The sequence below is a fragment of the Rana temporaria genome, chromosome 10 (genome assembly GCF_905171775.1).
Source record: "Rana temporaria chromosome 10, aRanTem1.1, whole genome shotgun sequence".
In the NCBI taxonomy this organism is placed as follows: domain Eukaryota; kingdom Metazoa; phylum Chordata; class Amphibia; order Anura; family Ranidae; genus Rana; species Rana temporaria.
The window spans coordinates 16,721,237-16,747,570 of NC_053498.1; the positions used below are offsets into that span (position 1 = coordinate 16,721,237).

At 45.7% G+C, this 26,334-nt stretch overlaps 1 protein-coding gene across 7 annotated transcripts in view; it reads right to left on the reverse strand.

The window, feature by feature from the left end:
- Window positions 1–15,588: 15,588 nt before the first annotated feature.
- Window positions 15,589–26,334, reverse strand: part of CIC (capicua transcriptional repressor) — a 215,061-nt gene continuing 204,315 nt past the window's right edge. For 5 of the 7 annotated variants that reach the window (XM_040327301.1, XM_040327304.1, XM_040327305.1 and 2 more), the window contains 5 exons: window positions 23,815–24,062; window positions 23,435–23,589; window positions 18,947–19,078; window positions 18,698–18,829; window positions 15,589–17,124 (listed from right to left, as the gene is read on the reverse strand). In XM_040327301.1, coding sequence (XP_040183235.1) covers window positions 16,847–17,124; window positions 18,698–18,829; window positions 18,947–19,078; window positions 23,435–23,589; window positions 23,815–24,062 — 945 coding nt within the window. In that variant the 3' untranslated portion in view covers window positions 15,589–16,846. The remainder of the gene's footprint in view (window positions 17,125–18,697; window positions 18,830–18,946; window positions 19,079–23,434; window positions 23,590–23,814; window positions 24,063–26,334) is intronic. The other 2 variants (XM_040327302.1, XM_040327303.1) reach the window with 2 other exon arrangements.

Here is a 26,334-nt window from a genome sequence, read left to right on the forward strand (position 1 = left end):
TCGATTGGTTTGCGCAACATTTATAGCGTTTACCAAATAGGGGATAGTTTTATTGCATTTTTATAAAAAAAAAAATCCTACTAATGGCGGCGATCAGCGATCTTCTTTTTTTTTTTTTTTCGTGACTGCGACATTATGGAGGACACTTCGGACAATTTTGACACATTTTTGGGACCATTATCATTTTCACAGCAAAAAATTCATTAAAAATGCATTGTTTACTGTGAAAATTACAATTGCAGTTTGGGAGTTAACCACTAGGGGGGCGCTGAAGGGGTCAAGTGTGACCTCATTTGTGTTTTTTTTTTTTTTTTTTCATTCAAATTTAAGTTTATTTTCAATAAAATAAATACATACATTTGTATTAAAATAGCAGGATATAAGTGAATAGCTTACAGAAATATAATAATTTAAATACATTTCAATTCATATCAATCATTCCTGTCTTACCAACTGCCATTTATATCTAACTATCCCATATGCTCATCACCATATGATGAAAGTAAGGCAGTTTACATAAGCAAAAAGGATATAGTATTTCAAAGTAATAATTTATATTTGAAAGAGAAAAAGAATAGTTCTATATATTAAGGAATTCCTAGGTCCATCGTTACCGCACAATTAGTCATATAAAGGATAAAACTAAATGAGTGTACCAGACCAAATTACATAGAACAAATAAAGGATAAGATTACCGGAGTACATCAACCTCTCCGACACCCCTAACGGGAACTTTCTGTGTCCTAGAGGCTGAGCAAAACCTCCAATCCTCCCTCCCTCCCTCAAATAACTAATACTGGAACTCACCGGTATCCGAAAATATATTTTCAGAATTCCCATCAAACCTAATACCTCCAATGGTTTGGTAAAATCCTTCAATTTCTTTAACATAAACTAAGTATTTCAAAATAAAACAAACTGAGGATGAAAAATATTAAGGATTCTATCCCCAGAGAAAAAACAATGAGATAAAACCAAAGAAGAATCAAAGAAAAAAAATAAGGAATGACAAAAGAGGAAGTGAAAAAAGAAAGCTGGAGGAAAGTTAGGAGAGATAGAAAAGTAGCCTGCCTGCCATCAACCAACATCGTCCTAAAGACTCTGATGTCTTCAAAACCTTCATGGAGTATAAGTTATCCCCATGTATTTCAACCAAGGTTCCCAGATTTCATAGATAAGAGTAGACTTATCATTTGTGTTTTTAACTGTAGCTGTGACGTCATCGATTGTGTTTCCCTATATCAGGGAACACACGATCAATGACTGCGCCACAGTGAAGAACGGGGAAGGCGTGTTTACACACAGCTCTCCCCGTTCTTCAGTTAAGGGGGACCGATCACGGGACTCCAGCGGCGATCGGGTCCCGCGATCACGGATATTCCACGGCTGTGCACTTTAAAGAGGACGTACCTGTACGTGCCCAGCCGTGCCATTCTGCCGACGTATATGTGCAGGAGGCGGTCTTTAAGTGGTTAATCAATGAAAAAATTTTAGTTGCCAAAATTAACTGGTGGAAGGACTGTGGAATGGACACCATCCCTATATACTTGAAGCAAGAAACTACTCCAAACTTTTAAAGGTAGCTAGATGTAGTAACTGAAAGAGACACACCCGCCGCTCCAGGTGAGACCAGGAAGCCTAATGATCCAGTAGGTGCACACCTCCGCACGCAATGAAATTGGAAGAAATGCCTGCACACCACTGTACAGGGTGGGCCATTTATATGGATACACCTTAATAAAATGGGAATGGTTGGTGATATTAACTTCCTGTTTGTGGCACATTAGTATATGTGAGGGGGGGGGGACTTTTCAAGATGGGTGGTGGCCATTTTGAAGTCAGCCATTTTGAATCCAACTTTTGTTTTTTTTTTCAATAGGAAGAGGGTCATGTGACACGTCAAACTTATTCGGAATTTCACAAGAAAAACAATGGTGTGCTTGGTTTTAACGTAACTTTATTCTTTCATGAGTTATTTACAAGTTTCTGACCACTTATAAAATGTGTTCAATGTGCTCTCCAGTGACATGCGGCGAGTGCTACGCTGTGGGCTCTTGCTGAATGAAGCTAGGACAGCCACTGATGTTTCTTCATTAGTGACAGATTTCATGCGTCCACATTTTGGCAAATCCAACACTGAACCAGTTTGACGAAACTTAGCAAGCAGTTTGCTAAGTGTAGCATGGGAGATGGGTGGTCTTGTAGGCGGTCTTGCATTGAAATCTGCTGCAATGACCCGGTTACTGCGTTCACCAGACATCAACACAATTTCTATCCGCTCTGCACGTGTTAACCGCGGCGACATGTCAATGGCTGTAAACAAAGAGAAACTTGTAAATAACTCATGAAAGAATAAAGTTACGTTAAAACCAAGCACACCATCGTTTTTCTTGTGAAATTCCCAATAAGTTTGATGTATCACATGACCCTCTTCCTATTGAAAAAACAAAAGTTGGATGCAAAATGGCCGACTTCAAAATGGTCACCACCCATCTTGAAAAGTTTCCCCCCCCCCCCTCACTAATGTGCCACAAATAGGAAGTTAATATCACCAACCATTGCCATTTTATCAAGGTGTATCCGTATAAATGGCCCACCCTGTAGATCAAAATCCTTTTTATTTAGACATCCCAAATGTTGTGTAGTGAGTGTACAGCTTGTATAACAGTGTACATTTGCTGTCCCCTCAAAATAACTCAACACACAGCCATTAATGTCAAAACTGCTGGCAGCAAAAGTGAGTACACCCCTAAGTGAAAATTTCCAAATTGGTCCCAATTAGCTATTTTCCCTCCCCTGTGTCATGTGACACGTTAGTGCTACAAGGTCTCAGGTGTGAATGGGGAGCAGGTGTGTTAAATTTGGTGTTATCGCTCTCACTCTCTCATACTGGTCACGGGAAGTTCAACATGGCACCTCATGGCAAAGAACTCTCTTGGGATCTGAAAAAAAGAATTGTTGCTCTACATAAAGATGGCCTAAGCTATAAGAAGATTGCCGAGACCCTGAAACTGAACTGCAGCACAGTGGGCAAAAAGACCATACAGCGGTTTAACAGGAGAATTTCCACTCGGAACAGGCCTCGCCATGGTCCACCAAAGAAGTTGAGTGCACGTGCCCAGCGTCATATTCAGAGGTTGTCTTTGAGTGCTGCCAGCATTGCTGCAGAGGTTGAAGGAGTGGGGGGTCAGCCTCTCACTGTTCGGACCATACGCCGCACACTGCATAAAATTGGTCTGCATAGCTGTCGTCCCAAAGGGAAGTTTCTTCTAAAGATGATGCACAAGAAAGCCTGCAAACAGTTTGCTAAAGACAAGCAGACTAAGGACATGGATTACTGGAACCATGTCCTGTGGTCTGATGAGACCAAGATAAACGTATTTGGTGTCAGATGGTGTCAGGCGTGTGTGGCGGCAACCAGGTGAGGAGAACAAGGACAAGTGTGTCTTGTCTACAGTCAAGCATGGCGGTGGGAGTGTCATGGTCTGGGGCTGCATGAGTGCTGCCGGCACCGGGGACCTACAGATCATTGAGAGAACCATGAATGCCAACATGTACTGTGACATACTGAAGCCGAGCATGATCCCCTCCCTTCAGAGACTGGGCCGCAGGTCAGTATTCCAACATAACGACCCCAAACACACCTCCAAGACGACCACTGCCTTGCTAAAGAAGCTGAGGGTAAAGGTGATGGACTGGCCAAGCATGTCTCCAGACCTAAACCCTATTGATCATCTGTGGGGCTCCTCAAACAGAAGGTGGAGGAGCGCAAGGTCTCTAACATCCACCAGCTCGTCATTGTATAGATTGATAGCAGCGCAGCCATTGGTTCCCGCTGCTGTCAATCAAATCCAGTGACGGGGGGGGGGGTGAGTCATACACTCGGCGGCTATGCACGCCAAGTGTATAACACAGGAGTGCGCCTGCAAGCTAACCCCCCTCAGGAGAGAGCTTCCCAGAGGGGAATAGCTCTTGCGGGGAGGAGCCGAGACTGCCACCGTGGGAATCCAGAAGAGGACATTCATGGAGGTGGAGGTAAGTATAACATGAAAAAAAAAAACTGAACCTTTAGTGTCCCTTTAAGAGTGCTGTAAACGACCCGCTCATTGAAATGAATGGGCGGCACTTCTGAAGCACCGCAACTTTGGGGATAAAAGCGCCCCGCTAGCGGCCGAAACGCACCCCTTAAACAGCACTAAAACGAGCGGTACATTATCGCCAACACGGCCCCAATGTGAAAGTAGCCTTAGGTCTAAACGACATAGAAAAGATCTACTTATTAGATATACCGATCCTCCATGCTGCTTGTCCCCCATATGCCACCAGTCTAAGGTCCTGACGCCAATAAGACCACTGCAGGGTAGATAGCTCTGCTTTGGGTGTGATGACACTGCTGGGGCGTGAAAGAACGCCCATCTGCTGGGGGGAGTGGAGGTGCTTTTACCCTTCTGTAGACTAAAGCCTCGTACACACGTTTGGATTATCCGACAGGAATTGTATGATGACAGGCTGTAGTCGGGGAATATCCGACCGTTTGTACAAATGTGGGATAGCGTGCTTTAAAATTGCCCGCCAACAATTGTGTGTTGTGGGATTTTCCGATATTGTGTACGGCAGGGGTTGACAAATTTGCTTGGAATCTAGGAGCCAGCTAAAAAAGTTAGGAGCCAGAAAACGTGCCCCGTCCCGACGAGCTTGCGCGCAGAAGCGAACACATACGTGAGCAGCGCCCGCATATGTAAACGGTGTTCAAACCACACATGTGAGGTATCGCCGCGATTGGTAGCGCGAGAGCAATAATTCTAGCCCTAGAACTCCTCTGTAACTCAAAACATGCAACCTGTAGATTTTTTTAAACGTCGCCTATGAAGATTTTAAAGGGTAAAAGTTTGTCGGCATTCCACGAGCGGACGCAATTTTGAAGCGTGACATGTTGGGTATGAATTTACTCGGCGTAACATTATCTTTCATAATATTAAAAAAAAATGGGGATAACTTTACTGTTGTCTTAATTTTTATTAAAAAAAAAGTGTAATTTTTTCCCAAAAAAGTGCGCTTGTAAGACCACTGCGCAAATACGGCGTGACAAAGTATTGCAACGTTCGCCATTTTATTCTCTAGGGTGTTAGGATAAAACATATATATATGTTTGGGGGTTCTAATTAGAGGGAAGAATATGGCATTGAAAAATTACATTAGAATTGCTGTTTAACTTGTAATGCTTAACTTGTAATACCAACGGCCACCACCAGATGGCGCCAGCTTACACATATGGTGGTAATAACTTGTAATACCAACGGCTCACCACCAGATGGCGCCTGCTCACAAAAAAAGCCATGGCGCCAGCCCACCTTCCAAGCCAAGTCGCCAGGACACTATTTCTAGTCGCCATGGCAACCGGGATTTGTCGAGCCCTGGTGTACGGAAGTTCATCGGACAAAACTTCAAAGTACAAACACGCATGCTCACCATAACACAACATTAGCAGAAGTTGCCCAAAGGGTGGTGCTAAAGAGCTTAAAACCACGTAGTTTGGCGTTTGTTGACCGACAATTCTTTGCCGTTTGTATGCAAGACAAGTTCCTGGCCAACGTCCTTCGGACAGAAGTCTTACGCTTTGTCCGTGAAAAATCTGATTGTGTGCATGAGGCATAAGGAAGCAGTTTACCTTGGCAGAGCGGGCGCAGCCCCACTGCAACCGAGGATTTTTACATTTCCTTTGGGCTTCAATTCCTGAAATGTATTTACTAGTATGAGCGGCCAGCCAATCACGTGTTTTGCGGTGCACATGTACCGACAATGAACATTGTAGCAGGAGGAGAGCTAAATGAACAAAGGAATGACCTCATCAATTCACTGCTGTGCCCCGACTGTGCCATCGACTTGTCGGTATGGTTCCTCTATCGAGATGGTTCATGTAAGGACTGCGCAGGCGCAATCCTTGCCGACGGAAATCTCCGAACCTCAGCCGGCATCCAGGCTCATTCCTTAACCACTTGAGACCCGCGCTATAGACAAAAGACGTCAACAGCGCCGCTCTCAAGTGCCAACTGGACGTCTTTGATGTGCATTACCCACACGTGCCTCTGGGGGGCGCGCAGCGGGTAAACACTGTCCCTGCGCATCGCTGGGAAGCTGATGCGTGTACCTGGCGGCCGCAATGTCTGCCGGGTACACGCGATCGGCGGGAACACAGCAGGGACGTGGAGCTCTGTGTGTAAACACAGAGCTCCACGTGCTGTGAGGGAGAGAGGAGACCGATCTGTGTCCCTTGTACATCGAGACATAGATCGGTCACCTCCCCCAGTCACCCCCTTCCCCCACACAGTTAGAACACACCCAGGGAATACATTTAACCCCTTCCTCACCCCCTAGTGTTAACCCCTTCCCTGTCAGTCACATTTATACTGTAATTAGTGCATTTTTATAGCACTGATCGCTGTATAAATGTGAATGGTCCCAAATTTGTGTCAAAAGTGTCCGATACGTCCGTCGCAATATCGCAGTCCCAATAAAAAAAATCGCAGATCGCCGCCATTACTAGTAAAAAAAAAAAAAAAAATCATAATTCTGTCCCCTATTTTGTAGGCGCTATAACTTTTGCGCAGCAGTCGCTTATTGCGATTTTTTTTTTTTTTTTTTACAAAAATACGTCGAAAAATACGTATCGGCCTTAACTGAGAAAAACATTTTTTTTTAAAAAAAAAAATTGGTATATTTATTATAGCAACAAGTAAACAAATATATATATATTTTTTAAATTGTCGCTCTTTTTTTGTTTATAGCGCAAAAAATAAAAACGGCAGAGGTGATCAAATACCACCAAAAGAAAGCTCTATTTGTGGGGAAAAAAGGACGTCAATTTTGTTTGGGAGCCACGTCGCACGACCGCGCAAATGTCAGTTAAAGCGACGCAGTGCCGGAAGCTGAAATTTCGCCTGGGCACGAAGGGGGTTTATGTGCCCAGTAAGCAAGTGGTTAACATCCCCGTGGATTGGAGGATGTTAAAAAAAAAAAATCCAGGAGGCCGAGCGAGCGAAGCGAGGACGTGAGGCCGACTGGCCACTTACCTCGAATTCCACGTCGCCCTGAAAGTTCGGCGATTTCCGTCGGCAAGGATTGCGCCTGCGCAGTCCTTACAGGAACCATCTCGATAGCTGGAACCATATTGTCAGATCACCATCACCAGCTGTGAAGTGGCCTCTCTGTATTGCTGAACTGCAGTAGATAAGCCAGCCTTACTCTGGTGTGTAGTAAGATCATCTCAGAAAAAGATCCACAAAAATACAAATCCTTGGGAAAGAAAACATTTCCAGATTCAGTATTTCAATTGTAAATTTAGCCATTTGCCTGAAGTTCAGCTTTAAAGCAGAACTGTGGGCAAGTATGGGGGAGGGGGCAGTTAAAATGCATGGATTAGCCACGTTTTTGCCCCACCTCCCATTAAAGGTGCAATAGGCACATTTTTCAGAACCCCCAAACACTATATATTTTTTTTTTTAGCAGACCCCCTAGGGAATAAAATGGCGATCATTGCAACTTTTTTTCCTCGCACAGTATTTGCGCAATCATTTTTTAAATGCCTTTTTTGGGGAAAAAAAAACGGTTTCATGAATTAAAAAATAACAAAACAGTAAAGTTAGCCCGATTTTTTTTGTATAATGTGAAAGATGATGTTACGCCGAGTAAATAGATACCCAACATGTCACGCTTTAAAATTGCGCACACTCATTGAATGGCGCCAAACTTCGGTACTTAAAAATCTCCATAGGCGACGCTTTACAGAGGCGCTCTAACGCATGCGACGATACCCCACATGTGGGGTTTGAACGGCGTTTACATATGTGGGCGGGACTTGCATGCGTGTTTGTTTCTGCGCGCGAGATAACGGGGACTGGGGCGCTTTGAGAAATATATATTTTTTATTTTACTTTTTTTTTATCACTTTTATTACTATTACAAGGAATGTACACATCCCTTGTAATAGGAATCAGTGTGACAGGTCCTCTTTATGGAGAGATGGTCAATAAGACCTCACATCTCTCCTCCAGACTTACAAGCATGAAATCGGTGAAAAAAAAAAAAAAATCACTGATCTAATGCCGACAGCCGAGATTGCGGCTTTGTTTACTTCCGGGTACCGGGCGTGACGTCATAACGTCGCGCCCGGGCCTCCGACGGTCATAGAGATGACTGGTGACCATCTGGTCACCAGTCATCTCTATGCTTTCCAGGCAGCGCCGACCGATTCTCTGGGCTCGATGGCACGGGAGAGCCCAGAGAAGCACCCGATGGTGGTAGGGGGGGGGGGGAATGTAGTACAGCTTCTATGAAGGGCGGAGCTGGACAGGCAGTCAGGCTCCTTAGTTATATGAGAAGATTACTGCAGCGGGGGTTGTGCATGGACAGAAGAGACATCAGCAAAAGGGACACATCTGCAAGTTATATCCCTTGTGATGATTTTTTTTATTTGGCTGCACTTGGGCTTTAAGTTTTACTTTAGTGCCTCAGCTCAGCTTGTGCCCCCCTACCAACAGAAACTCAGCTCACCCTACTACCCCCCCCCCCCCCCCACAATCAGTGACTTAGCAGCAACTCAGCTCTCCTTTCCCAGCATCGACTTGGCAGCCTGCCATCCTTCCAATAGCCAAGGACAAATCAGATTGCAGAGAGCAGATCAGAATGATTTTAGTGCTTCTCAGGAGACCTATGAGGATGAATTGCTTCACAGTACCTGCAGCTACAGTGGTGATGGCCTATATTAAAGAATGATCGCCGATTGTTAAAGGATAAGTTCACCTTTGGTAACATGTTACATATTCTGTAGTAATAAAATGTGGAAAAGCAAATACCCAAAATTAGGGATGTCCGATACCACTTTTTTAAGACCGAGTACAAGTACCGATACTTTTTTCCCCAAGTACTCGCCGATACCGATACTTTTTTTTTTTTTCAATGTCATGTGAGTTTGACAGATGGGGACTGATAGATGGCACTGACAGGTGGCTGGCACTTATGGGCACTGACTGGTGGCTGGCACTTATGGGCACTGACTGGTGGCTAGCACTGATAGGCGGCACTTATGGGCACTGACTGGCTCTGATGGGCACTAATAGGTGGCACTTATTGCATTGATAGTGCAATCAGTGCCCACAAGTGCCACCTATCAATGCCCACAAGTGCCACCTATCAGTGCCCACAAGTGCCACCTGATAGGTGGCATCAATGCAATCAGTGCCATCACTGATACACGTACTCGCGCAAATGCTCGGTATCGATCCCGATACTAGTATCAGTATCAGGACAACCCTACCCAAAATGCATACTCTCAGAGAACAGTTTTCCTTTAACCACTTCAATACCGGCCCGTAGTCATTTGACGTCCACAGATGGGATCTCCCATCCTGGGTGGACGTCGTATGACGTCCTGGGTTTTGTGGGGTGATATCTGAGTGATGCCTGCAGCTAGAGGCATCATTCAGATATCCTTCTCTTCTGTGCAACATAAGAACGATCATAGCGGCGGTTCCGCCGCTTGATCGTTCTTATAGGCGGCGGGAGGGGACATCCCCTCCTGCCGCCATCCGGTGCTTCTCCGGGCTCTCCCGTGCCATCGGGGGCCTGGAGAAAGAATCGTCCGGCGCAGGCAGGAAGCATAGAGATGACTGGTGACCAGATGTCACCAGTCATCTTTATGACCGTCGGAGGCACGGGCACGATGTGATGACGTCACATTGAGGCTAGTAAGCAACACTAATCATGAGATCGGTGAATTTTTTTTCAACGATCTCATGTTTTCCAGCCTGGAGGAGAGATGTGAGGTCTTATTGACCCCGCATCTCTCCATAAAGAGGACCTGTCGCACACATTCCTATTACAAGGGATGTTTACATTCCTTGTAATAGGAATAAAAGTGAAAAAAAAAAAGGAAAATGTTAAAAAAAAGTGTAAAAAAATAAATAGGTAAAAAAAAAAAAATTAAAACGCTCCTGTCGCTCGCGCGCAGAAGCGAACGCACACGCAAGTCCCGCCGACATATGTAAACGCTGTTTAAACCACATATGTGAGGTATCGCCGCGTGCGTTAAAGTGCCAGAAACAATTCTAGCACTAGATCTCCTCTGTCTAATCTAAACTGGTAAACTGTAAAAAATTTCAAAGCGTCGCCTATGGATATTTTTAAGTATCGAAGTTTGGCGCCATTCCATGAGTGTGCGCAATTTTAAAGCGTGACATGTTAGGTATCTATTTACTCGGTGTAACATCATCTTTCAAAATTGGGCTAACTTTACTGTTTTGTTATTTTTTTTAATTCATAAAAAGGCGTTTGAAAAATTATTGCGCAAATACCGTGCAAGATAAAACGTTGCAATGACTGTCGTTTTATTCCCTAGGGTGTCTGCTAAAAAAACATATATAATGTTTGGGGATTCTATGTAATTTTCTAGCAAAAGAATGATGATTTGTACATGTAGGAGAGAAGTGCCAGAATAGGCCCAGTATTGAGGTGGGTATAAAAGCCCGGTATTGAAGGGGTTAAAAGCATTTCATTTCCCAGGCAGGAACACAACGGACATCTTCCGACACACAAAAACACACGTTTTCTTTTTTTAGGTTTTATTTTTAATACAGTAAGAAATATTGCACATGATCAACATGTCTGTTCTGTATCAGTCCTTTCTTTGAACAAACGAAAATATAAGCGCAAGATGTCTCCACGATCTGATCTGTGGGTACGCTGGTGGCAGGGGAGTGGGCATTGTATGCTTGGCACCCCCTCGGTTTGTTTGTCACTGTTCAGTCTTCCTGGCAGATACAGGGTCGCTGTGCCACTGCTAAGCAGTTCATCTTTAAAAACAAGCAAGCCACCGGGCGTAAAAGGAAATAGCGAGCATCAGCCTGCGTCCTGTGATCATCCTCGTCTGTATTGCCTTTGAATTGCACGTCGTGATGAAATAACCTCCCGCTGCCACCGAATAGGGCCCCCATGCCCCTGTTACAGGGACTAAAAAAAAAAAATGGCTGCTGCCCCCGAGGCCCCAAACAAAGTCTGTGTGCTGCAGCACCGTAAGAGGAAAGCTTAATAGCACTATATAATGCAGCATGTTTGTATAGAGGGGCGGATGGGTCACCCACGTAAATACAGCATCGAAAAAACTCAAAGCAACGTGATTTAGCAGGCAGTCCCCTCCCTAGTGCAGGGTAAGTCACATGATAGGAAGGGGCCAATCCCACATGCCCTGGATCCTGAGCACAAGCACCCTGTGCATTTATAGCTGTACGTCTCTTTTTTATTTCACAGTCATCGCCAAGTGCCACCTCATATGCGCCAACGGGTCTGTAACGCTTCTACATAGGTGTGACCACACTTCTTCATAGCAGTATGTATGGTGTGCCCACCTAGGAGGCTGGCATCCCTTGGCTATAATGAGGGCACCGATAGATCCCTCTGTGACTGGAACAGGAACTGTGCAAAAGAGGAGCAAACACCTTCTCAGCCTACATGTGCATCTATGTATACTGACAGTGTATACACCATTATATACAGCAGCCTACATGTGCATCTATGTATACTGACAGTGTATACACCATTATATACAGCCTGCATGTGCATCTATGTATACTGACAGTGTATACACCATTATATACAGCCTACATGTGCATCTATGTATGCTGACAGTGTATACACCATTATATACAGCCTACATGTGCATCTATGTATACTGACAGTGTATACACCATTATATACAGCCTACATGTGCATCTATGTATACTGACAGTGTATACACCATTATATACAGCCTACATGTGCATCTATGTATACTGACAGTGTATACACCATTATATACAGCCTGCATGTGCATCTATGTATACTGACAGTGTATACACCATTATATACAGCCTACATGTGCATCTATGTATACTGACAGTGTATACACCATTATATACAGCCTACATGTGCATCTATGTATACTGACAGTGTATACACCATTATATACAGCCTACATGTGCATATATGTATACTGACAGTGTATACACCATTATATACCGTATTCATTCTGTATACTGACAAGAACTCTATAAACAGCGGGGCTTTGCCTCTGTATAACGTTCCCCTGTAAAGACCCAACGCAGAGCCTTTTTTAGCTTTGGCCAGAACATCCAGCAAATCCTTGCGTAAAGAGACCCTGTCACCAACTTACAGAAATTTCATATCTTTAAAGCTCATTTGCAGCGTTTAACTTAGAATATTCCATTCATTTTTTTACTTGTTTTTATAAAATGTTATATTTAACCACTTAAGACCCGGACCTTTAGGCAGGTAAAAGGACCCGGCCAGTTCTTGCGAATCGGCACTGCGTCGCTTTAACCACTTAAGGACCGGACCAATATGCTGCTAAATGACCCAAGGGGTTTTTACAATTCGGCACTGCGTCGCTTTAACTGACAATTGCGCGGTCGTGCGACGTGGCTCCCAAATAAAATTGGCGTCCTTTTATTCCCACAAATAGAGCTTTCTTTTGGTGGTATTTGATCACCTCTGCGGTTTTTTATTTTTTGCGCTATAAACAAAAATAGAGCGACAATTTTGAAAAAAATTCAATATTTTTTACTTTTTGCTATATAAAATATCCCCCAAAAACATATAAAAAATATTTTTTTTCCCCTCAGTTTAGGCCGATACGTATTTTTCTACCTATTTTTGGTATAAAAAAAAAAATCGCAATAAGCGTTTATCGATTGGTTTGCGCAAAATTTATAGCGTTTACAAAATAGGGGATAGTTTTATTGCATTTTTATTAATTTTTTTTTTTTTACTACTATTGGCGGCGATCAGCGATTTTTTTTCGTGACTGCGACATTATGGCGGACACTTCGGACAATTTTGACACACTTTTGGGACCATTGTCATTTTCACAGCAAAAAATGCATTAAAAATGCATTGATTACTGTGAAAATGAAAGTTGCAGTTTGGGAGTTAACCACAGGGGGCGCTGTAGGAGTTAGGGTTCACCTAGTGTGTGTTTACAACTGTAGGGGGGTGTGGCTGTAGGACTGACGTCATCGATCGAGTCTCCCTTATAAAAAGGGATCACTCGATCGATGCAGCCGCCACAGTGAAGCACGGGGAAGCCGTGTTTACATACGGCTCTCCCCGTTCTTCAGCTCCGGGGAGCGATCGCGACGGAGCTGCTATAAACGAATAGCCGCGCCGTCGTCTCTGATCGCTCCCCGAGGGAATCCGCCCGCCGCGGGGGGGGGGGGGTCCCGATCGGACCCCCCACCCGCTAGAAGGCAGGGACGTATATATACGCCCATCTGCCTGTCCGTGCCATTTTGCGGACGTATATAGTCATGCGGCGGGTGTTAAAGAGAACGTACCTGTACGTGCTTGTGCCCAGCCGTGCCATTCTCGTGTCCTTCACACCTCTCCTGCAGCTGCTGCACCTCCCTCCTCGTCACCACCACCACCTTGTCTCAGTAGTCAGCAGAAGCGGAGGACAAAACTCCTCCACCAGCTCACTTCAGCCCTCCTCCAGACCCTTCAGTTTTTGCTTCCAAGCTCCACCCCCATCTTCTTCCCGGAAGCAGTATGAGGTAAGGGGGATGCACTGTGATGTAAAGGAAGGGGGGGGGGGGACATCTAGTCTTAAAGTGGAATTTTTTTCCATTCAACCTAACTGATTGAATGGAAAAAAAGCTCAGCTCTGGTCAGCAATCTCCCCCTCTGAGCTGTTGTGTTCCGACAGGGGGATGGACCCTTGGCCAGAACACTCTGATCAGCGCTCTCTGCCATTGGCTGAGAGAGCGCTGATCTAGAGCCAGTTGGCTGCTGCTTTTCCAGCATGCTCGTCCAACAGAAGCCGGTCATGTGACTGTTTTTTTGTCGGACCAGCTGGCGTACACACGGGCCGAATGTCGGCCTTTTTTTTTTATTGAACTTTGGCTTTAAAACTTGCCCTTTGAGGGCAACCATAATGCTAATGTGGCCCGAGAGGAAATCAAGTTCGACACCCCTGCCATAAAATGTCACTTAATGTAGGTGACACCCGAGTCTCCTGAAATCACTTTCAAGATGGCAACGTCCAGCAGCAGTCCTAGGGCTTCCAGATATTCTAGATCAGGGGTCTCCAAACTTTTCAAACAAAGGGCCACTTTATTGTCCTTCGGACTTTAGGAGGGCCGGATTGTGGCCACCAGGGGCGGAAAATGTCACAGCCCAGCATCAGTGACAATAAATATGGCCTCAGGGTTGGTGGTCAATAGGAGGAATATTCCCCCTATGAATAAGGGGAATAGTATTCCCATCATTGGAAGATATAGTGCCCCATTCTTGGTGTCAGTGGAAGGAATAGTGCCTCATATCAGTGGGAGGAATTGTGCCCCAAGGGCCGGATAAAGGCTAGAAAAGGGCCACATCTGGCCCTCTGGCCGCAGTTTGGCGACCCCTGTTCTAGAATGTAAGCTCCAACTACCAGGGCCCTCCGATCCCTCCTGTATTAAATTGTATTGTAACTGTACTGTATTCCCTACTGTGTTTCCCCGAAAATAAGCCCGGGTCTTATATTAATTATGCCAACAAAAGACACAGTAGGGCTTATTTTCAGGGTAGGTCTTACTATGTAATGTGATGTCTTCTCTCCCCCTCTCCCTCCCTGCCTGTCAGGAATCCCCAGTGTGAACTGAGTTAAAATTCCTGTAACATCCTATAATCCTCTCTATTACAGTATTATATAATGTACAATGTGTGTTTCTGTAATATAATTGTGCCAAATACATTTGTTATAGCGCCGCTCTGCACTTCTGTTACCCGCCGGAGCTCTCTCCCCCGCAATTACAGAAACACACACATTGTACATTATAAACGACTGTAATATAGTGGATTATAGGATTTTACAAGCATTTTTAACTAGGGCTTATATTGCAGCCCTCCTGGAAAATAACGCTAGGTCTTATTATCAGGGCAAGTCTTATTTTTGGGGAAACAGGGTAATATTGTAAAGCGCTGCGCAAACTGTTAATAATAATATCTACACAAGGGAGGCTTATACAGTTCTAACATGCATTAAAGATGTAACATATAATCCTATAGGAAGATTGTTGTTGAAATAAATTGGTGACAGGTTCTCTTTAGGTTCTCTCATGCTGGCTGTAACAGAAAACAAGACTGAGGCGATTCCTTGTCATCACTAAGGCCTCATTCACACTACGGGCCGTTCGGGTCCATCTGTCACGGACCTGAACGGCCGCTCCATGCATCGCTATGAAGCGTCGGATGTCAGCGGAGACATGTCCGCTGACATCCAACCCGCTAAAAACGGACGTATGGGGGCCACGTCCCCATCCGTCCATGCGGATCGGGTAAGATCTGATGTCGGATGTCAGCGGAGACATGTCCGCTGACATCCGATCCGACCCGCTAAAAACAGACGTATGGGGGCCACGTCCCCATCCATCCATGCAAATCGGATCGAGTAAGATCTGATGAAAATGGACAGCGGTGCCCGACAAGCCCCTCCCCGCTCAGTGAGCAGAGAGGAGCTTGTCATCCGTCGGCTCAGCAGAGATCTGCGGACTGATCTCCCGCTGAGCCGACGGGAGCAGGCGGACGCCGTAGCGACGGAGTCCAAGTGTGAATGAGGCATAACAAGACCCCCCTTCTCCTATAAAGAATATGGTTTCAATGCACTTTTACAGAGAGGAGCACCAAAAAGGCATCTTATGAAAAGGTTTAGGTGAGAAGCCACTGATGGAAGATTCTATTCTGCATGCTAAAGTCAGGGGCTCGATCTACTTCAGTACCCCGAAAAAGCATGTGGCCCTGGAAGCCGAAAAAAAAAAAAAAAAAAACACGTCAAGCTTCCCACACAGGCAGGTTACTTCATGATAGGTTGTCTTGATTGTTAAATATCAACCAATGGGAAAGAAGCAATTATTCTGCGTTGGAAACGTATGCAGTCTTGTACTTGACAAACAAGCCCCGCCCACTCGTCAGCATCACACATACAGGCAAGTGCACACACTTGTATCATACAGACATACACACAGTGTATATATATGTATACATACATGTCTGTGCGATACGTGATGTGCTGCGTCTTGACATTCTCATAGAAGGACGTTCGGCGACGACCATCTGGCTTACAAAAAAAAAAAATGTCTACATATATATATAGAATTATATATATTTATACAGCTCCCCATAGTGCAGCTGCTTCTGGTTGAACTAAAGTGTCATAAGAAAATATTTTTTTTTATTTCATATTCCCCCCCCCCACTAAAAATCACCCGTCCGCCCATCACGGCACTTGTGTCCTTGGGTGTCGCGCGCTTTTCAATAATAATAATCCACTGCTTTGTGGCAACCCTGCTGCTGGGGTCCATACAATCCACCGTCACGGCATTCCCTGCTACATCACTATGCTTTGTCCATCACCATGCCAAAGACATGTCTTGTTTTTTTAGCATTCTATACTATGTAGGAACACCCGGGCAGAAGGCCAGGCCGCCGGACCCCCCGAGCGGGCCCTCCATGTTTAAAAAAGAAAACGCGATTAGCCATTTCTACAGTGTTTAATCCAGTGTGGATTATTATCATCACACTGCCAACATCTGGCTATCTCTGCCCGTGGGAGGGTGGCGCCGCCCATCCAGAGAGTGCACAATCTGCCAAGGAATGGGTGGATTGTCTGTGCAAGTGGGGGCAAAGTCTGGTTTTGCGGGTAGGGGGGAAGCAGGTTATCCATTGGTTGGGCCCTGGGTATTCCTTGCTTGAGGTTGTCCCTCGACCCTCAGGAGTTCACTGGGTGCCTATGCAGAAAAAGGGCCCCCTGGTCCTTATCCACTCATCTAGTGTTGGAGGAGTCGGGAGGTTCCTGGCCTGACTCCCAAGAAGCGTCGGGGGGTTCGCTGGGCCGCAGCGTGGGATCCTGTGGGGGCTGCATTTCAGAAGGTGCTGAGGTTTCAGAGGTGCTGGAGGAAGCGTGCTCTGTAAAAGAGTGAAGTTCTGTCGGTGTCGCGGTCTGCATGATCTTCTGTCTCACCTCGCGGATCTTCAGTTGGAGACAAACCTTTGTGGGAAAGATGTCGGAGTAGCGGGACTGGAAGGCGGCAGTGGACTGGGCTAAGAAGACAAAACAAAAGAAGCGTTAGGCTGACCATACATTATACAATTTCCTTGTTCACTTTCCTTTAGACTTACCTTCAACTATGTAGTGCAGGGATATGCAATTAGCGGACCTCCAGCTGTTGCAAAACTACAAGTCCCATCACGCCTATGGGTGTCATGCTTGTGGCTGTCTGAGTCTTGCTATGCCTCATGGGACTTGTAGTTCTGCAACAGCTGGAGGTCCGCTAATTGCATATCTCTGATGTAGTGCAATGGCCTGCCTTAATATATACAAATGGAAAGTGTTTAGGTTTGACCGTGGTCGCTGTTCACCTCCCGCTCTGCGGTCCGGCCATCAACCGATACCGGTCCGCGGCCCGGGGACCCCTGTTTTAGATTATATATATACACACACACACACACACACACACACACACACACACACACACACACACACATACATACATACATATATATATATATATATATATATATATAACCACTTCAATGCCGGGCACTTTTGCCCCTTCCTGCCCAGGACAGTTTCCAGCGCTGTCACACTTTGAATGACAATTGCGTGGTCATGCTACACTGTACCCAAACTAAATTTTTATAATTTTCTTCCCACAAATAGAGCTTTCTTTTGGTGTTATTTGATCACCTCTGGGATTTTTAATTTTTTGCTAAACAAACTAAAAAAAGACCCACATTTTTGATAAAAAATATTTTTTTCTTAGTTTCTGTCATAAAATGTAGTTTTCCCCCTTCACTGAGAGGCACTGATAAGGTGGCACTGATATGTAGAATTGATGGGCACTGATATGCAGTACTGATAGGCACTGACAGGCGGCTTTAATGGGCACTGACAGGCGGCACTGATGAGGTACTGATTGGTTACTGACAGGTGTTACTACTGGGCACTGATTGGCACTGTAATGAACACAAATTGGCACTGTGGTGGGCACAGATTGGCACTGTGGTGGGCACAGATTGGCACTTTATTGGGCACTGGCAGGGGGTTATGATGGGGCACCGATTGGCAGCTTATTTTACAATTGATGGGGGCTGTGCCGATTATCAGCACAGACCCCCCCCGCCTTTGAAATGGAGGAGCCGCCGATCAGCTCTCCCTGTCAGCGCAAACCGAGGAATGCCGTTTACTGGGATTGGTCACAGCTGATCACGTGGTCGGAGGCTTCTTACCACGATCAGAGACCTGGTGTGTCAGACTGACACGCCGCAGTGCGCACCCCCACGGGCGCGCGCAAGCATGTTATCCTGCTGGACGTTATATGACGCCCAGTCAGGATAGAACCACTTCCCTGCCATCATTCTTCATAAGGCGGGTGGGAAGTGGTTAAAGTATATCTAAACCTAAACAAAAATGTCATAAACTGAACCTAATAATCCTTAGAAGTGGTGGCTGCATATTTTTTCCTTGTAAGAAAATTTACCGCAAGTAAAGAAATGCCAAATTTTACAGCAGAACAGGATAGAAGGGAAAACACCAGTTTGGGTGACTTGTAAAATAACCCCATTGCTCCTGCTCCATGCAGTTACACTGCTCTCCTGTTCTTTGCGCACTTACAAGATGGGAAGAAGCCGTGCTCCTGGAAAAGCTGCATGACCAGAGCCCGCCGCTGATCCAAAGTCCGACGTAAGGATGAGTATGGGACCTTATCGTACTCCATCTCTGCCAGCATGTCTTCTGCCTCGCTGCCTGCAGGGGGAAACAGATAACAATCTATGAAGCTATAATAGAGAACGGGGAAGAACACCCGCCCCAAGACAGCGGACAGACCGAGGAAGAAAAGGGAGGAGGAGAAGTGGGTCATACCTGTGCGATCAAACGTGAAGATGTCGCCTTCACACTTGGCGCTCTTTGGGGTGTTCGGCTCGGAGCTGCAGCTAGAACGCCTCCTCATTTTCCTCTTCGGAGATATGGGATCCTCTGTAGAAGAGTCCAAGTCTGGCAGGTAGGAAACAAAACTGTTATTTCTTTTGAGTCCATACTAAACCAATCACTGCACAATGATAAAATAAGAATATAAAATCTTATAAACCTACATGGACACAGCCATATGTCTTCATGTCGGCTCTCTTTGCTGCTTAGCACAGCAGTTGTGGGCAAGGACGAGCTCAGGCGTGTTAGGAACCCGCACGTGCAGAGCCTTCCAGGAAGTCGGCACTGCGCTGATCGCAGGCAGTGAGACATTTTCCCGATCTGTGACTGCAGAGATCGGGAAATGTCATACTGCCTGTGATTAGCGCAGCGCAGTGCCGACTTCCTGGCGGGCCCTGGGTTCCGAACAAGCCTGAGCTCATCCTTAGTTGTGGGTAGGGTTGCACGATGCCTTTGCGGTGCAATTTGAGCCCCTACAAAATAAATGCAAAGAATTGCATGCGGTTTTCCCACAGCGTTCCTGTGTGAACCAAGGCTGAAGTTACTATGACAAGCCAGGGTTCACACAGGAGCCGTATTCGATTCTTTCCAGTGCGATTTGAGCCCATTCCTTTTGTATGGGCTCAAATCACACCGCAAAAAGGTATAGGTTTCAGCTATCCGAGCACTTGCATGGTACATGTGCAAATATTCAGTATCAGTGCAACCCTAGTTGTGGCTCATTATCCTTTTATCATAACGTTTTCCAGACATATTTAGACTGCTGGAAAAGAGAAGATTTAAAGGGGTTGTAAAGGTTTGTTTTTTTATTTTCTAAATAGGTTCCTTTAACCACTTATCGACCGCCGCATGTACATATACGTCGGCAGAATGGCACGGACAGGCAGAACGACTTGCCCGCACGTCGCTGCCTAGACGTGGGTCGGGGGTCCGATCGGGACCCCCCCCCCGGTACATACGGCGGTCGGTAAGCCTCTGGGAGCGATCCGGGATGAGGGCGCGGCTATTCTTTTCTAGCCGCCCCCTCGCGATCACTCCCCGGAGCTGAAGAACGGGGAGAGCTGTGTGTAAACACGGCTTCCCCGTGCTTCACTGTGGCGGCTGCATCGATCGAGTCATCCCTTTTATAGGGAGACACAATCAATGACGTCAGACCTACAGCCACACCCCCCTACAGTTGTAAACACACACTAGGTGAACCCCAACTCCTACAGCGCCCCCTGTGGTTAACTCCCAAACGGCAACTGTCATTTTCACAATAAACAATGCAATTTAAATGCTTTTATTGCTGTGAAAATGACAATTGTCCCAAAAATGTGTCAAAATTGTCCGAAGTGTCCGGCTTAATGTCGCAGTCACGAAAAAAAATCGCTGATCGCCGCCATAAGTAGTAAAAAAAAAAAAATAATAATAAAAATGCAATAAAACTATCCCCTATTTTGTTAACGCTATAAATTTTGCGCAAACCAACCGATAAACGCTTATTGCGATTTTTTTTAACAAAAATAGGTAGAAGAATACGTATCGGCCTAAACTGAGGAAAAAAAATATGTTTTTTTTATATATTTTTGGGGGATATTTATTATAGAAAAAAGTAAAAAATATTGAATTTTTTTCAAAATTGTCGCTTTATTTTTGTTTATAGCACAAAAAATAAAAACCGCAGAGGTGATCAAATACCACCAAAAGAAAGCTCTATTTGTGGGAAGAAAAGGACGCAAATTTCGTTTCGGTACAATATTGCATGACCGCGCAATTACCAGTTAAAGCAGCGCAGTGCCAAATTGTAAAAACACCTCTGGGCATTTAGCTGCATATTGGTCCGGGGCTTAAGTGGTTAAGCTAGTGCATTGTTGGTTCACTTACCTTTTCCTTCGATTTCCCTTCTAAATGTTTTTTTTTTTGTCTGAATTTCTCACTTCCTGTTCCTCCTCAGTAAGCTTGCCCCCATCATCCGAGCCGTTCTGGCTGGGGGTTAGTCAGCCTCCTCGCCCCCTCCCTTGGGACTACATCCCTGCGGGGAGACGCTGTAAACGTTCCCCCAAAAGAGGGGGCGAGCACGCTGACTAACCCCCAGCCAGAACGGCCCGGATGATGGGGGCAAGCTTACGGAGGAGGAACAGGAAGTGAGAAATTCAGACAAAAAAAACATTTAGAAGGGAAATGGAAGGAAAAGGTAAGTGAACCAACAATGCACTAGCTTAAAGGAACCTATTTAGAAAATAAAAAACAAACCTTTACAACCCCTTCCATACAGGGCATTTTCACCCCCTTCCTGCCCAGACCAATTTTTAGTTTTCAGTGCTGTTGCACTTTGAATGACAATTGCGTGGTCATGCAACACTGTACCCAAACTACATTTTTATGTTTTGTTCCTCCCACAAATAGAGCTTTCGTTTGATGGTATTTGATCATCTCTGCGTTTTTTTTTTTTTTGCGCCACAAATAAAAAAAGAGCGACAATTAAAAAAAAAAATACAATATTTTTTACTTAACCACTTCCCGACCGCCTCATGTAGATATACGTCGGCAGAATGGCACGGACAGGCACATCAACGTACCTGTACGTGCCTGCCTAGACGTGGGTCCAAACAGGACCCTCCCCGCTACACGCGGCGGTCGGGTTCCCTCGGGGAGCGATCCGGGACGACGGCGCGGCTATTTGTTTCTAGCCGCTCCGTCGCGATCGCTCCCTGGAGCTGAAGAACGGGGAGAGCCGTATGTAAACACGGCTTCCCCGTGCTTCACTGTGGCGGCTGCATCGATCGAGTGATCCCCTTTATAGGGAGACTCGATTGATGACGTCATTCCTACAGCCACACCCCCCTACAGTAGTAAACACACACTAGGTGAACATTAAATCCTACAGCGCCCCCCTGTGGTTAACTCCCAAACTGCAACTGTCATTTCCACAATAAACAATGCAATTTAAATGCATTTTTTGCTGTGAAAATGACAAAGGTCCCAAAAATGTGTCAAAATTGTCCGAAGTGTCCGCCATGATGTCGCAGTCACGAAAAAAATCGCTGATCGCCGCCATTAGTAGTGAAAAAAAATAAAAAAATAAAAATGCAATAAAACTATCCCGTATTTTGTAAACGCTATAAATTTTGCGCAAACCAATCGATAAACGCTTATTGTGATTTTTTTTTACCAAAAATAGGTAGAAGAATACGTATCGGCTTAAACTGAGGGAAAAAAAATGTATATATGTTTTTGGGGGATATTTATTATAGCAAAAAGTAAAAAATATTGCATTTTTTTCAAAATTGTCGCTCTATTTTTGTTTATAGCGCAAAAAATAAAAACCGCAGAGGTGATCAAACACCACCAAAAGAAAGCTCTATTTGTGGGGAAAAAAGGACGCCAATTTTGTTTGGGAGCCACGTCGCACGACCGCGCAATTGTCTGTTAAAGCGACGCAGTCCCGAACTGTAAAAACACATTGGGTCTTTAGGCTGCATATTGGCTTAAGTGGTTAATAAAAAAAAAAAAAATTTAAAACATTTTTTTTCCCTCAGTTTAGGCCGATACGTATTCTTCTACATATTTTTGGTAAAAATGTTTTGCAATAAGCATTTATTGATTGGTTTGCGCAAAAGTTATAGCGTCTCCAAAATAGGTGATAGATTTGGCATTTTTATTTTATTCATTTTTTTACTAGTAATGGCAGCGATCTGCAATTTTTTTATTGTGACCGTGACATTGCGGCGAACACATCGGACACATTTTTGGGACCATTCACATTTACACAGCCATTAGTGCTATAAAACTGCACGGATTACTGTGTAAATGTGACTGGCAGGGAAGGGGTTAACCACTAAGGGGCGCTGAAGGGGTTAAAATGTTCCCTAAAGTGTGTTCTAACTGTAGGGGGGAGGGGACTCACAAGGGGAGGAGACCGATGTGTGTTCCTCTGTACTGGGAACACACATTGGTCTCCTCACCTCTGACAGGAGGTGGATCTGTGTGTTTACACACACAGATCCACACTCCTGCCGTGATCACCGGTTGCAATCGCGGCCGCCGTGCACGCGTGCCGGGTCACAAGCAATGCCGCGGGCGTCCTAGATCGACGGGAACAAAGGATGTCATATGATGTCCACCCGGATCGAGGGAGGGTTCCTGCCGGCGTCATTTTACAATGCGCCGGTAAGGAAGGGGTTAAGTCAACAGATTGCAGTGAAAACTCCAAAACAGGTTGTAGCGACCACCTGAGAAGTAAGCGTGACTATCCATGGATGCTCCACCTGTGGCCCTCCAGCTGTTGTGAAACTACAATTCCCATCATGCCTCTGCCTTCGGAAGTCATGCTTGTAACTGTCAACCTTGCAATGCCTCATGGGACATGTAGTTCCACAACAGCTGGAGGGCTACAGGTTAAGTATTCCTGCTAGCGTCATTTTAGGTGCAGGCACCTACCTGTAGAATTCTTACGTTTCTTACGGTAGGAGCCCAGGATAGCCCGAGGAGAGGTGGCGAGTGACTGAAGGGTGGGCGAGGGCAGCACCTCTTCCGGCTTGAACTCTGGAAGCTCTGCAAATCGTTCCTCAAAGTCAACATCAGACAAGACCCTGCTGGTGGAACAACAAGAGATGTCAGCAGCTTATAACAAGTGTGTGCTCATTCATAGGCATAAGCAATGTGAGGAAAAGATGGAGATACAAGCAATGAAAATCAGACCCCTGGACAAGTTGTGGTAGACGAGAGGCAGCAAAGTGCACAAAAACAGCCTTCTAGGGGAGGATTAAACACAGATGGTGAAGGGGCCCCGAACACACCAAGAGCCAGAAAGGACTCACTTGTCAACAGAATCGAATGTCTTCTTCAAGGGTGGAGGCCGCAGTTTGGGTTTCTTTACTGGTCCGTCCTTTCTGTCAGAAGCTTCAGGAAGTGATCCTCCCGCTGACCTACCAGCCTCTCCTGGAGAGCCACCGATATTGCTGGACCCGGGTGGTGGAACAGGCGAAGATGGTGGAGGAGGAGCAGGTGCGGCGGGTGAGGGATCTAAACGGCTCTCTGGGACTGTGCCCTTCCAGTCCATTGAATACTATGTAAAAGAGAGGAGAAACCAAGAATTCATTGGCAGTGATGCTAAACCACTAGGAGAGGCGATTACAGTACAGTAACCCAGAGCTGGCCACAGGTCTTTACAACGCCACAGAAATCTCAATAATACAGAAAGAGCTCTGGGCCATCAGAACCCGCCTTCCACGAACCCGTCTCTCCTGCAAAAAAATAAACCTACCTGACTGCTTGCAGACTTACTTAGAATATACAACAGTTTACATTCCAGCACAGATCGTGTGTACCAGGATGACTGAACTCCTGTAAGTGATGCCATCTCGCACCAACAAAGAAGGTGGCAGCAGCATGGCACCCAGAAGATGCTGGGGAGGGACCCTGGAAACTTGAAGGAGAGGCAGTACTGCGGACTTTAGTTCCACTTTATGTGGCGCTCTGGACATGCTAGAATGTATACGAGGTACATACCAGACCCTTATCCGAGCACCAGCCTGGCTAGTCAGGAAAGGGGGTGGGGACGAGCAAGCTCCCCCCCCCCCTGAGCCTTACCAGGCCGCAGGCCTCAATATGGGGGGTGGGTGCTTTGGGGCACCTTGCCCCCATGTTGATGAGGACAAGGGCCCCTTCCCGACACCCTGGCCATTGGTTGTCGGGGGGCTTATCGGAATCTGGGAGCCCCCTTTAATAAGGGGGGCCCCAGATCCCGGCCCCCCACCCTATGTGAATGAGTATGGGGTACATCGTACCCCTAACCATTCACCTGGAGAAAAAAAACACAGGTTTTTAACCACTTAACCCCCGGACCATATTGCTGGTCAAAGATCAGAGCGCTTTTTGCGATTCGGCACTGCGCCGCTTTAACCGACAATTGCGCGGTCGTGCGACGTGGTTCCCAAACAAAATTGCTGTCCTTTTTTCCCCACAAATAGAGCTTTCTTTTGGTGGTATTTGATCACCTCTGCGATTTTAGTTTTTTGCGCTATAAACAAAAATAGAGCGACAATTTTGAAAAAAATTAATATTTTTTACTTTTTGCTATAATAAATATCCCCCAAAAATATATAAAACAAATTTTTTTTTCCTCAGTTTAGGCCGATACGTATTCTTCTACATATTTTCCGTAAAAAAAAAAAAAAAATCGTAATAAGCGTTTATTGATTAACTTTTGCGCAAACCATAGCGTTTACAAAATAGGGGGTATTTTTATGGCATTTTTATTAATATTTATTTTTTACTAGTAATGGCGGTGATCAGCGTTTTTTTTTCGGTACTGCGACATTATGGCGGACACATTTTTGGGACCATTGGCATTTTTATAGCGATCAGTGCTATAAAAATGCATTGAATTACTATAAAAATGCCACTGGCAGTGAAGGGGTTAACACTAGGGGGCGACGAAGTGGTTAAGTATGTTCCCTGGGTGTGTTCTAACTGTAGGGGGGGTGGCCTCACTAGGGGAAATCACTAATCTTCTGTTCATACATTGTATGAACAGAGGATCAGCATTTCCCCCCCTGACAGGACCGGGGGCTGTGTTTACACACACAGCTCCCGGTCCCAGCTCTGTAACGAGCGATCGCGTGTGCCCGGCGGCGATCCCGCCCACCGGGCACGCGCACACGAGTCGGGGGCGAGCAGGGGGCGCCCCTAGTGGCCTGCGAGAGAGCCAACGTAGAGCTACGGGCTCTCGCGCAGGAGAGCCGACCTGCCGCCGTAAAACGACGGCGGCAGGTCAGCAAGCAGTTAAAGTAATTTATTAGGCAGCTCCGGAGGTCTTCTTCCGACTTCTCCGGCCTCTTCGCTGCGCTCTCCGGTTTTTAAAAAAAATTGCCGTGGGGTTCCTTTTTATGCCCAAGTCGCATGCCAGAGTCGGATCAGTCAATACGGAATCCGTATTAGTCGTGCCAATATAAATGGTAGTCATTCAAAATCATGGAGAATGACTTGTCATGGGATTTTGCCGTCCAAAATCGTGGGACAGGTCGTATAAGTGTGAAAGGGGGTTAAGAGCTGGTTTCAAAAAAGAAACTAGCGATTGCAAGCTCCTCAGGGGTTGAGCACATCTGCCAGGTCTTATACCTCAGGACTTCTGCTGTGTTGCCCAATGAACATTTGGAGAAGAGCGAACAGTCTAATAGAGACCACAAAATCCTCAGATCCTCTACCTGACTGTCAGAGAAATCTCTGATGTGCATTTGCCATGCTAACATGAGTTTACTGACAGATTGTTGCAAAACCTAATTTCATACATTTGTCAGGTCTGATTATAGCCAAGGTACGGGTGGGTGGGTTTGAGT